General features: G+C 35.7%; 2 protein-coding genes across 9 annotated transcripts; both read right to left on the bottom strand.

The window, feature by feature from the left end:
- Positions 1-799: 799 nt before the first annotated feature.
- On the bottom strand, positions 800-8,310 carry LOC120261131 (serine/threonine-protein kinase STY46-like). 7 transcript variants are annotated; one of them, XM_039268861.1, is made up of 15 exons: positions 7,868-8,310; positions 7,394-7,508; positions 6,596-6,678; positions 6,079-6,157; positions 5,422-5,532; positions 4,857-4,907; positions 4,475-4,611; positions 4,278-4,385; positions 4,044-4,117; positions 2,960-3,135; positions 2,692-2,787; positions 2,201-2,281; positions 2,086-2,136; positions 1,622-1,765; positions 800-983 (listed from the first exon to the last, which is right to left on the bottom strand). In XM_039268861.1, the coding sequence occupies exons 1-15, from the start codon at positions 8,050-8,052 to the stop codon at positions 975-977; spliced, it is 1,500 nt and encodes a 499-aa protein (XP_039124795.1). In that variant the 5' UTR covers positions 8,053-8,310; the 3' UTR covers positions 800-974. The 7 variants fall into 7 exon arrangements, with proteins under 7 accessions (XP_039124795.1, XP_039124791.1, XP_039124793.1 ...); XM_039268857.1 differs by lacking the exon at positions 800-983 and adding an exon at positions 1,079-1,503 and having other exon boundaries at positions 7,868-8,303; XM_039268859.1 differs by lacking the exon at positions 800-983 and adding an exon at positions 1,079-1,503 and having other exon boundaries at positions 6,079-6,148; positions 7,868-8,302.
- A 2,139-nt stretch (positions 8,311-10,449) lies between these two features.
- On the bottom strand, positions 10,450-12,226 carry LOC120260628 (pentatricopeptide repeat-containing protein At2g29760, chloroplastic-like). 2 transcript variants are annotated; one of them, XM_039268156.1, is made up of 2 exons: positions 11,851-12,008; positions 10,450-11,758 (listed from the first exon to the last, which is right to left on the bottom strand). In XM_039268156.1, exons 1-2 carry the CDS (start codon positions 11,899-11,901, stop codon positions 10,655-10,657), a joined length of 1,155 nt encoding a protein of 384 aa, XP_039124090.1. In that variant the 5' UTR covers positions 11,902-12,008; the 3' UTR covers positions 10,450-10,654. The 2 variants fall into 2 exon arrangements, with proteins under 2 accessions (XP_039124090.1, XP_039124089.1); XM_039268155.1 differs by having other exon boundaries at positions 10,450-12,226.
- Between the last annotated feature and the right edge of the window lie 369 nt (positions 12,227-12,595).

Raw genomic sequence — 12,595 nt, forward strand, 5'->3', positions numbered from 1 at the left:
CTAAATAATCAATGTATTCAAAAGATTAATACAAAGGTAAAATACACACTGATAATCATATCCCCACCTATAATGAGATAAATTTACAAACAAATACAAGAAGTGCACATCCACTTTTTTTTTCCATTTAATCAAATACACAATTGTAGTTTTAAAATAAATAAATAAATAAATGAACCACTAATGCATTGCAAAAGGAGAAATTAGAACAATGAACCAAAGGGCAATTATAGTTTTACATCCTCTCACATCATTATTTATTTTTCATCATGTGGATATAGAGTTACCAGTAATCAAAGACTATCTTAATTGTTTGAAATTGCCTTCTTAGTCGATAAAATTTGATTTTTTTTTTAATTGATATTTAATTAAAATGATTCATTTTAATTTTTAATAATAAGTTTTTTTTTTGGGTAAAGATGACAAATGACCCCTTTACATACTGATGTCAGAGAAAATCAACCCCCAATTCAATTGCCCCATTCGTACTCACATACTTTTCATTACGTTAGCCAATGTTTGACAATAATAATAAACTGAATACTAAGAAACGTTTCTCATATAATTTTTTTAAAAATATTAGTTAATAAATATTAATGGATTTATTTAATATAATTATAAAAAACCGTGGGACAATCTACAGGGCTAAAACTCAAACAGAATATTTGGTTTGAACGAGTGCTTTAGCAGCAATTTTTAAAAAAATAAATAAATAATATCATATGTATCATATTGAAGTACTGTGAATTGTCGTCCCATTATACACTAGTTACGACGATTTATTATCCACCGGGTATCACAAAGATATATTAACAGGAATTTTTAAACGTTATAGTAATTTTTAAACGGATCAGGTCATACTTTGCAAATAACATGACAATACAGAATCTCTGTTTTTAATCACACGTTTCTCTTCAAGGACAAAATTTCATGCGATCACAAAAGGCACAGAGAAGCGCACCACTCCAGTAAGTCTAGTGTAACTGTATAAAAGAAAGATTAATAAATAAACATCAAATTTATCAGCTCCTTCCAGAAAAAAGTTACTACAGAGAAAACAAAAGACATTTATAAAATATGAATTAAAGATGGTGAAATACATTGAAGCATAAATCTCCAAACCATGTGTCCTATACCATCATCCCCTGATAGAGAACCTCACAATGCAACAAGGAACATTTTACAATGGTAAAACAAAGAAACTGCCTTTTACATGGTTACTCTCACTCTGTCCTTTAAACTAACACAATCAAGTTATCAAGCTCCAACCATTCCAGTATGTTCTTTAATACTTATGATGATATCTGGCAACTGTAAAATGCAACATGACTTTTAAAAAAGAAACAAAAAAACAAGAAAGAAAGCTACATTGTTATATGTTACAGCTCAAAAATGGTAGCTTGCAGACTTCGCCGATCAATCAAAATTGAATATCTTTGGTTCATGTTTAGGTCAATCATCATTGGCATTTTCTCGTCTTTCATCACTTGTTTCCTCTGGTGACTGCCAAACAGTAGGACTAATGGTCATCTATGTAGTGATTTATCTTTCATAGAATTTAAATTAACAAGCTGCATCTGGGTGGGTGCTCATCCAAATAACATAAAAGACAGCAGTTTACCTTAACCTGCTTCAAGAGTTCCTCGAGTTCAACTATTATCTCGGCAAAGGAAGGACGTTTTGCAGGATCTGCCTCCCAACATCTTTGTATCAAGTCTGACAGTATTGGATGTGTATTTTCTGGCAGTTCAGGACGCAATCCCTGCTAGTTACAGATGGCAAAAGGAAAGAAATTTCACGATTTACTTCGAGAATAACTTCACTAACATCAATAATTTTCTAGTACATAGATCTTTCAGAAACATCAACCCATATATCAACATGAGTTAATGTTTGCTAAAAAGGCCCGTCCCTCTAGGATCTACGTGCTGATTATGCACAGTCCAAGATTGATGCAACAACCTTACTTCACCTTATTTTTTATTCTTAAAACTAATTTCCTCAAGTAAAAGGAAAAACAAGATGAAGTGGTTTGGTTTCAATAGCAATGAAGTTTTTATAAAATGATAATCGATATCTGCATACCTGTCTTACCCCTAGAGCAGCTTGCAAGGGTGTCAGTGTGTCATATGGAATCTGAAAGCCAAAGCCACTTTTATGCTATTGTCAAGTAAGCAAAAGAAATGATGGACATGCTTACCTTTGATGTCAGTAGCTCCCAAAGCACAACAGCAAAACTGAATACATCTGCCTTCTGGTCATATCGTTGATGATTTATAACCTAGAAAAGATTGGAAAGAATACATGAGAAATTACAGTGAAGTTATAGCAAGGTTTATAGTACAAGCTTTAAAAGTCGTAACAGAAAATTTTAGTTTGAAAAATCTTCAAATAGAATTTAATTCCCCGGCCCCCAACAAGACTTTCCTATCATAATGAAATCACGGGCCTCTAAATAAACTAATGCACATAGAGTAGAATATTTTAACCACTTCAAGAAATTCCGCTCACTGAGCAGTTCTCTTGATGATCAATGTCATCTGTCATTGAACCCCTAAAGTATCGCCATAAATTTCAAGAACGCAGTTCATAATTTATACCCAATTAATGAGGAAAGACATCTAAAATTCTTCATTTTGTTTATTTTCATGCATATTTGGATCAAAGAATGATTAACTCATCCATACATACCTCAGGTGCCATCCATCTGTATGTTCCAGTTTCTGCTGTCATATCCCCTCCTTGATTCTGTAACCGTGCTACACCAAAATCTGCCACTTTGACAACCTAAATGTGTAACAAGAAGCAGTATAAGAGCCTAAGTTCAACCCGCAAGATCTTCCAAAATACAAAACAAGCAAGCATTCTAACAGTGTATCATAATTGTTGCCACTCTAGAGTACGGGAAGTTAGTGTTATGCATCTTCTAATACACATATATTATTGGAATGGAGCATACACGGTGTTCATCAATCAGAAGGTTAGCTGTCTTCAGATCTCTGTGAATAACATTATTCTGGTGCAAGTAGTTCATCCCCTTGCAGATATCAAGAGCAAACTCGAGCAACATAGAAAGCTCCAAGATGTTGTGATGCTTATGCAACAAGTCATAGAGACTTCCCCCACGCATGTACTCTGTAAGAAAGGTAGCTAGGCTCACAATTTAATACCATAAAGATATAATAAATACCCCATCATGCACAGTAAGCAAGAGTATTCATCAACAAACAGATTTAAGTAATACTTGTCACAGTCCAGCCTTAAATTGGTACTCCTGAAAAAAAAAGTTCCAAAGCAATAAAAAAAAAGGCCTTTAAAGGGATCGAGATAAAGTAGCCATTCTATTATGCACACAACCTAGTCATCAATGACCATTTTTCATGCCATGTGACCTGAAATCTTCAACTGCATTTTTGAAAATAATACTTTTCTATTTTGTGCTAGTTCTCTTGATGCAAATAACAAATCTAACATCAGAAACTGATCTACATCCAGCAGAAACTAGAATGGCATGTTATAAGTTAAGATGAAAGGCTGTTCAAGCAAATTCTTCCATTTCAGCTGCCACACATCAAAATTGTTGCCATCACTAATCATCTGCCTTTCAAGACTGACAAATTGACATCAATTTTCAATGATCAGACTACATGTTACCTTAAGCACTTCTTATTGTCGGTCTTCTTATTGTTGGTGTTGAGCATAACCATGTCATGCCACCCACTGATCTGGAGATTGTCAGTCCTAAACATCCCTGCTTACTTAGTCTGTGTTTCATTTGAATATATTAATATGATGCATCAAGTCCCAAGAAAGGGTTGAGGAGGCCTAGAAGACTCACAAGAGGTTCAAGGACATGAAAGGGCAGAAGTCACCATTTATAGAGTTGTGTCAATTTGTGAGTTTCGGACACAAGGGTAGAAAATAAAACAGATATAGATGAAAAATGATAACCACATACTGAAAAAGCAGGGAAAAATTATTCGTCATAATTCTTTGTATATGAAAATCATAAAAAGAGGACAATGACAGTCACATGACAATACCCGTAACTATGCAGAACTGTGGAGGTTTTGTGGATGCACCAATAAAACGAACTACATTCCTGTGTTGAACTTCCCTGGTTCACGAAAGAACAAATACATGACTGAAAATCATATAATGAAGACTAGTCACAATTTCGCAATATGTAACAGTTAAAGACATTTTAAGTGTCCATTAAACGTTGTAATTGGACCAACATAATATGGGCAACCTTTAGCTAACACATACAACTTCACCTTAAGATCATCACTTCTTGAGCAAATTCCACCCCCGAAGCCTCATCTAAATGCTCAGACCTTAAGACTTTTATAGCGACATCCCAACCCAAGTAACTCCCACGATACCTGCAAGAGTTTTGAAGTAAATTACACAATATAGAGAAAATTTTGCATAGTAAATGTATGGATCAGGTAATATTATGCCACAAACTCACAAATCTCCACAAGATCCACAGGCAATTTTCTCTCCCATTTTTAACAATCTTTTATCAATTTCCCAATCACCAATTTTTGGTTGCATGGCCAGTATCTTATCTGCACCTGAAGAATGAGTTGAGCCAGACCAAGACCCCTACATTTTCATAAATACCCACCACAAAATCCATTACCACTCAATAAAATATAAAAGATCAATAATTCCACATATGCTTAAACTGAAACGTGTTTGAAAATTTCCATTTCTAGCAATTCAAGAAAACTATACTGAGCCTTCCATTTAGGTCTAGATCAAAAACAAAAAACATTAATTTTCAGGAAAAGGAAACTGCATAAACACTAAATAATGAAAGAATTGCTGATATAACAAAGCTAGAATACCTCAATTCTAGCAACAGCAGCCTCAAGCTCCTTGCTCAAACCATTTGCATCCTGATGACCACAATGCATAGTTAGTTATAATTGGGTGACAAGTTCCCAAATGTAAAAATAGACTAGCATTCTCTGATCAATTCAAATTAAAATCCAATATATTTCCAGTTGCAGGATTGCACTCATTTTTTTTTTCTTGCATTCAACCCTCCTTTAGATTTTTGTCCATCCACAGGAAGTAAACAACTAGAAGAACACATTTTTTTGTGACATGGAACGAACTTAATAATAGGCACCTCAACTCTTACCCACTATGCACCTATACAAAAGTTTGTATTAACCAACACTTTTTGAAATAAAGTGCCACAAACCTTAGTTCTCAGATAACAGTGTCACTTAATCTTGAGGTATTCCTGCAATTAGGCATGGTGTGTATCCAAAATTACCTACTATTATTATAGGAATATACCAGCAATGAAACCAAAAGGAGCATAAATATCACAAAATGTAGACTACATACATACATTACAGACAAACCCAGAGAAAAAAATAAAGCATCAAGAACTAGTCACACCTGAGCAGGCCATCCATCAACAACAAAGACATCCAGGGAATAGCCGTCAGTCGTAGAAAAAACATGAGCTTCACGGATGTTCAGCCCAATATTGGACAGCAATGCAGACAGCTAGAAGAAAGTGCAAGCAAGTTAAAAATTTTAAAGAACAGAAGGTAACGCAAATTAGATCAAAAGGAGAGTGAGAAAAATCTAAAAGGCAATATACATTGATATATATACACTCATATAATATGTATATATCATTTTCTAGCAGGTAAAGGTAGACACCAATATTTGACAGCAAATGTAACGTATATTAGTATTAACCAAAAAAATAATTAAAACCAATCTTCATGATTGATGTGATGGAGAAAATAAAAGTAAGAACTCAAAGTTGTCAGAACAGCATGGCTAAATGTAAAAGTTGATAAAGAGAGTTTGTAATGGGCCATGGAGAAGTTATGGAATCCATGACCATATATGAGCAACCATCAGAGGAAATCATCCATAGGTCATTTGAAATTGAGAAAGAAAACTAAGGAATTTTATATTATTTAGTTCAGATAGCATTGTTCTTGTGTAGGAAACATGCATGCAAAGATTAATAGATACATATTAACCAAACAAGTGGTTGTTCGGGATTAAGACAAGGAACATGGTCCCCCATCAACCAACCTGGCTAAGAAGCTTTGGCTTGTCAACAGTAGAAAATATTATCTCATGAATTGGGACAAAGGTATCATGCCTGCAAGCTCTAAAAAGCACAGTGATTAATTATGAATAGCAAAATTTTCAAACCAAAATAAAGTTACTTTGTGTAACTCAAAGATATACAAATTTTTAAAAAGTTCAGAAATCCTACTGCATTAAATCTAGAAGGTATTGTAAAAGGTGATAGTCAGAGTTAAAACTTCTAGAAGCCATCAGTTTATGGTCATTCAGCTTTGTGGTTAATGATGAGGACTAGTAAAATTAGGAGAGAAATATCAGAGAAGTTGTGCCATATTCTCCATCACCACTTTTATTCCTCAAAAAGAGCAAGGTCAAATTAATATCTGCACTAAATTAAAACCAATTTGTAGACAAATTATGTGCTTTTACTGGTCTCTTAAAACTGATGTCAACAACAACAACCGGACATTTAGATTAACAAGAATATATGTTGCAGCTTCATGGCTCATCAGATATATACCTTACAGAAAGAGCCTCTGTGAGATAACTTCCATCTTCGATGTCCTCCAAGTTCTTTCTCACATCCACATTTAGGTCATCAAGCTATGAAAAAGGTCAAAGTCAAACCAAGAATTCTTACTTCTACTCAAATATTCTTAATATTTCAGTAGGAAGTCAGTCTAGTAATGTGTAGGCAAGTTAAGACTGATTCATAGCAAAAGCTTGCACCAAAACATAGAAATGTGCAGACAAACCTTGCCTTAATTTAGAACGTAATGTAAGATGACTAGTATGAAACTGAAGACCGCAAGCATATAAAGCTAAAGACTGCTGACAGATAGAAAAATTCAACATTAAAGACATCAAATTTTACGCAATCACATCTCCCTTGCGTGGAACAATTCAAAAAGAATATTCTAGATAATGATTTTCGAGTGGATGTAAAACCCAAATCAACCATGAAAATTTTAAGAGGAAAACAAAGAAGGTGGAGGAGACCTGAGCTGATTATTCCAGAGCATGCTCCCAGGATGGACAAGATTTAAAATAATAATAAAGAAGAAGAAGAATGAGACAGAGTGATGCAACCAATGGAAGTCATCTGAAGCATTCTGAGTTATCTTAATTATCATACAGGGTAATCAGCCCATAGTGTCATGTAGAGAATTCAACCCACAGTGCGGACAATAATGCAAACTTTTCATTTGATACCATCAAAAGCAGTCATAGATGAGAATCTGGCAGTAAAAATGATAGAAACAACACATTAGGAATATGGAGAAGTCAACCCACCCAAATAAGGTTTAATGTTGTATACCTTTATGAAACGAACATGGAACACCGGACGCTTTTCTGGGTCTTTGGCTTCAGTTAGAATCTTTTGATGTAACAGAACATCTTCTGCTCTGTCAACATTCAAATCCAGTAGATAACTGCAAACAATTTTGCCTGAGTAATTCTCTAAACAGTGAAGCCCAAATCCTAACACTGTGAACAATTACCAAAACCAACAATCACAGTACACGCAACTCGTAAAGAGCTTGAAAACGATATATTTCCTCCAACGAGATTTCTTTTATTTCTCAAACAAGCAAACATTTTCTCACACACTTCGAAAGCCATCAAAATCCCTCCTTTACAAACAAAAAAACGAGATTTATGCAAAAAGATAAGCAAGCACGACACGAAACCAGAGTAAATCAAAAGAAACACTAAACAAAATCCAAAAAGCTGAAATTTTTCAAAAACAAATCTCCAAAAACCACAAACAAATAAATCATATCCAGTATACCTCGGAGGCAACCGATTGAAATGGGCCATGAACTGCTCTCTAAAGTCTGAATTCAACAACTCCTCCTCGTTCCTACTCTCCAGCAGCCTCGCATAGATATCATACTTGATATCAAAGACCCCAGGGGGTCCGAACCCCTTGGGAGGCGAGGAGCTTTCCCCCATGTCCTCCAGGGCCTCCTCCATGGACGCCTTTGAGGGCTACGTTGCCATTCGAGAAGCCAAGTGCTGGAGCTGGAGCCGGAGCTAGGGTTTGGAAGCAAAAGGAAACGCCGGGTCAGAGAGGAAGAGGAGGGATCTTTGACGGTTGGGAGGAATCTGGGCGGGATTGGAGGGAAATACGGGAATCCAGGGAGGGTATTATTGTCCTTTTAGAACGAGATCGACAACCAGGACGTTTCGAGTGTGAATGGAACGTTCCAGAAACGCAGGAGAAAAGCTACTTGACCTTCTCATAAAGCAAAGTGTGATTTTTTTTTTCACTCCGTACCTTTTTTTTTTGCCTTTGTTTCTGCCGTTTATATTAACAAAATTTTTAAATAAAATATATAATTAGTAATAATAAATTATTATTATATATATATATGTAATTTCTTTAAATAAATAATATATATATATATAAGGAACTCATTATCTTAGAACGTCTGTAAATTTCAATTCTACATAAATCTATTATATTCAACTGCTATATAGTGTCTCAGCTCTCTGAGCTCTTCCCTAAAAAAAAAAAAAAACTGCTATATAGTGTCTATCTAAATAATAGTTGTTAGATAATGATTCAAAGGTTATTAGCAGCTGGTATCTGTATATTATATATCTTCATATATATATATATATATATATATGGTAAAAGATCATCTAGGTAAGTCCCTAGATTTGAAATCTAGAGACGTTTTAAATCTAAGCCATTGGATCATCATCCGATGGTTGATTGTTTATATAAACACTGTACACTTTTTTACAGTTTATGATCACTGTACAACACTATATAACGTGGTTTCTACTGTTTATAATGATAAGAGCTGTCAGATTATTATCCGATGGCTATTATGGACATTACTAGATTTGAAATCTAGAGATGTCCCTAGATGATGGGTCCTCTATATATAAATAATGTAATATTAGTTGTTTTAAATAACTTTAAATTTCATTATAATTTACACTTAATTAAAAAATGATTTTTTTTTTTTATAAATGCGAACAAGTGCATTTATCTGATGCCTCGTTCTCACAACTGATGACCCATCATTATAGATATTGCATGAGACGGAACTTAAACTCATCATTTAAACTTCTTTAATACCGATATTTTTTGTAATGGGATCAGTGCCGCTAGACCAAAAATCTGTTGTCATGAAATATCATCTTCAATTCACTAGTGAAGTTAGAAAATTAGTATTCCCTCTATTTCATAATAAAATTAATTTTTTATAAAAAATGAAATAACATTATTATCTTTGCAGTAAAACAATGGTAACTTTATTCCTTACTGAGAGGTGGATAAATCAATTCTTTCTCCAACGGATGAACTGTGGCTTGTCCACATCATCAAAAATAAAAATAAAAAAAAATTAACATTTAAATAGAACTTCCATTATCTTAAATGAAGGCTCCCTCATATTTGGGTTATGGTCCTCTAATTTCCCAACCAGTTTTTTATCTATGATTCTCAAGAATAGCATAAAGCTTTGGAAGGAAATGGATTGTTCTTTATATCTCATGAGAATCTCCAAGGATTGAGATGGAAGGGTGGGTAAGGAATAAATTCTCAAGTGGTAATGGCAATCAAGAGAAAATATTCTTCTCTTATGATTATCCAATTAATGAGGATTAATCTCATCTTTAAGCTAATAGTAGACAAATGGTTACTCCATACTTGTTGGCTATAAGATATAATATCTCTAATATTGACTTATTTGTTAAATATATTCTATATACTCCTTTTTATCTTTGTCAATTATTTGTTTTTTAATTGATTGCCAATTTTTGGCCACAAAAGTGAACATTTTGAGAGTGGAGCACTAATAAAATAGATTATCATTAGATTGATCTTACTTATAAGAAACGTCTTTGAAGGAGCAGAGGGGGGTGGTCAATTGCAAAGAGGATATTTTTGTTATCTTTGGTTGGAGTTATTCAGATTCAAAGAAGTCTAGAATGAACAAATGGACCGGTTCTAAGTGTTTAACCTTATTTTAAGGTATAAATAATGTTAAGAGTATTTTTAATTAGTATAAGCTCTTATCTTAATCAACATATAACCAATTCTAGACAGTGTGAATGGTCAATCTGCTGCCGTTCTGATAAAGGAGAGTGATGCGTATCATATTGTAGTTTATCATAGTTTATGATTTACCACTCATGATAATAGGAGCATGTATGCAAATTTAAGTATATCAATAAATCTGAGAAACTGTATCATTTTCTAATTAACATTCAAATATAAAATAAATCAAGAAACAATGATTGGAACCCCAACAAATCTCTAATTATGTTTAAGCAAATACAGTAAATGAATATTTTGCAGGCAAATAAGTTCGATTCGATAACTTGGCAACAATCCAATGCCATAAAAATCAGGAGCAATGGCAATATATTATGAACCACAATTCAGATGGACAATGAATGTTCTCAGAAATAATGATTTCTCATACCATGGGATGAATTACAAGTGCATGAATACAATAAGATAAATTTTGACGAATAATACATCCAAAGTATATCAGCAGAACATACTCTACATTGTAGCCATACAATTATTCCTCATCTACATAGTTCCAATCATCGCTCACAAGACACCCGGATAAGATTCCTCGCCTGCTGAAAATTCATGAGCAACACTGTCCAGATCTATAGAACTACAACCTCGAGTTTTTACAACAGTTTCATCTCTCATCATAGCTCTAACTCTCTCGACATCCTTCCACCTTCCAAGCTCGGCATACATATTAGAAAGAAGCACGTAGTTGCCACCATTTGCCGGGTCTAGCTCCACAAGCCTCTTAAGAGCCTCTTCAGCCAAAATTAGATTGCCATGAATTTTACAAGCACCTAATAGTGCTCCCCAAATGACCTCATTAGGCTCCATTGGCATTGACTGTATCAATCTATAGGCCTCATCCAAACAACCAGACCGGCCAAGTAGATCAACCATACATCCATAGTGATCCAAGTTCAACAAAATCCCATACTCCCTGCTCCATTTATCAAAATAATGTCGACCCTCATTGACAAGTCCACCGTGTCTGCACGCAGACAAAACATTAGATAAAGTAACTTCATTGGGTTCTATTCCTCTTCCCACCATCTCTTCAATTAATGATAGAGCCTTTGTCACACTACCATTCATAGCAAGCCCACCTATCATCGAATTCCAAGTCGCAACACTCTTCTCATTCATCGACTGAAACACTTGGCTAGCGCAACCCAAGTCCCCACATTTCCCATACATATCAACAAGTGCAGTGCCCGTAAAAACACCAATGGCAATACCACGCCTAATTATGAACGCATGAAGCCAGAGCCCCAAACTCCGAAGCCCCAAACTCGCACAAGCAGAGATCGAACTAACAAGCGCCACTTCACTGATAGGAACACCAACAGCTTGCATCTCTTGAAAAAGACACAATGCCTCTTCAGGGAAACCATTCTGAGCAAACCCCGAAATCATCGCACCCCAAGACACCACATCTCTCTCCGGCATCAAATCAAAAATCTCCATCGCGCTCTTCACATCTCCCACTTTGGAATAACCCGAAACCAGAGCCGTATAAGAAACCACATCCCTCTCAGCCATTTCATCAAACACCTTCTGCGCATCGTCAACACAGCAACATCTAGAGTAAAAACCAAGCAACGAGTTCTCAGCATGAAGATTCGCTTCCAAACCGAGCTTCAAAACAAGAGCATGGATTGAACAACCAACACAAATTACTTCACAGGCTTTGAGAAGGAATGGGAAAGTATAACAGTCAGGACGCACACCACTCTGAAGCATAAGCCGGAAAAGCAAGAGCGCATCGGAGAAGAGGCCATGATCGGAGTAGGCTTTGAGAAGAGTGTTCCAAACTAGAGCATTGGGCTTCTTGGCACGGTGAAGGAGAAGGAGAGCGTCGTCGAGGAGGTTGTGGTGGATGTAGAGAGAGAGGAGCTTGGAGAGATAGAAGTTATTGTGGAAAGTGTTGGTCTTGATGAGGCGAGCGTGGAGTTGGGGGAGGTGGGAGGGGAGGGTGGCGGTGTTTAGTAGCGAGAGTGTTGGGGATTTGGTTGGGTTTGGCGGGAAGACAAGGTGGCGGGAAGGTGGCGGGAGAGCTTGAGAGGCGGTTAGGTGTGGTGTTCCGCAGGATCCCATTAAGCTCAGATTTACCTCCTCTTTTTTCACTTATTATATATATATTAGGGACTAGGGAGAGAAAATTGCTTGTATAGTCCTTATAAAAGTTGGTGATCGGTGATATGACCTCGTAAAAACTATGTTTGTTTGTACGGGTTAATTTTTCAGTTGGTCACCCAACTATGACTAATTATCACTTCGGTCACCCAACTTTAAAATGTATCAAAGTGGTCACTCAGCTAATAATGTCTTTCACCGGTCAGTCAGCAGAGGAATTCCGGCAAATAAAATCATGTGTGGCAGCCGGAATAGCTGAGTCAACAGCATTTAACCATGTTAGCAGTCTAACTTGGCTTGTCCACGTCAGAGAAGCTTGCTGACTCGACTTAAGACCCT

This window comes from Dioscorea cayenensis, chromosome 5 (genome assembly GCF_009730915.1).
Source record: "Dioscorea cayenensis subsp. rotundata cultivar TDr96_F1 chromosome 5, TDr96_F1_v2_PseudoChromosome.rev07_lg8_w22 25.fasta, whole genome shotgun sequence".
Lineage (NCBI taxonomy): Eukaryota > Viridiplantae > Streptophyta > Magnoliopsida > Dioscoreales > Dioscoreaceae > Dioscorea > Dioscorea cayenensis.

Excerpts from the sequence above, each read along its gene's own strand:
- LOC120261131 (XM_039268857.1), bottom strand. The coding sequence starts at position 8,052 with ATGGAGGAGGCCCTGGAGGACATGGGGGAAAGCTCCTCGCCTCCCAAG. Across the intron at positions 4,908-5,421 it reads TTGATGGATGGCCTGCTCAG|GATGCAAATGGTTTGAGCAA; the intron begins GTGTGACTAGTT and ends TGTGGTCATCAG. Across the intron at positions 2,788-2,959 it reads TTCTGATTGATGAACACCGT|GTTGTCAAAGTGGCAGATTT; the intron begins GTATGCTCCATT and ends TTACACATTTAG.
- LOC120260628 (XM_039268155.1), bottom strand. The coding sequence starts at position 12,217 with ATGGGATCCTGCGGAACACCACACCTAACCGCCTCTCAAGCTCTCCCG.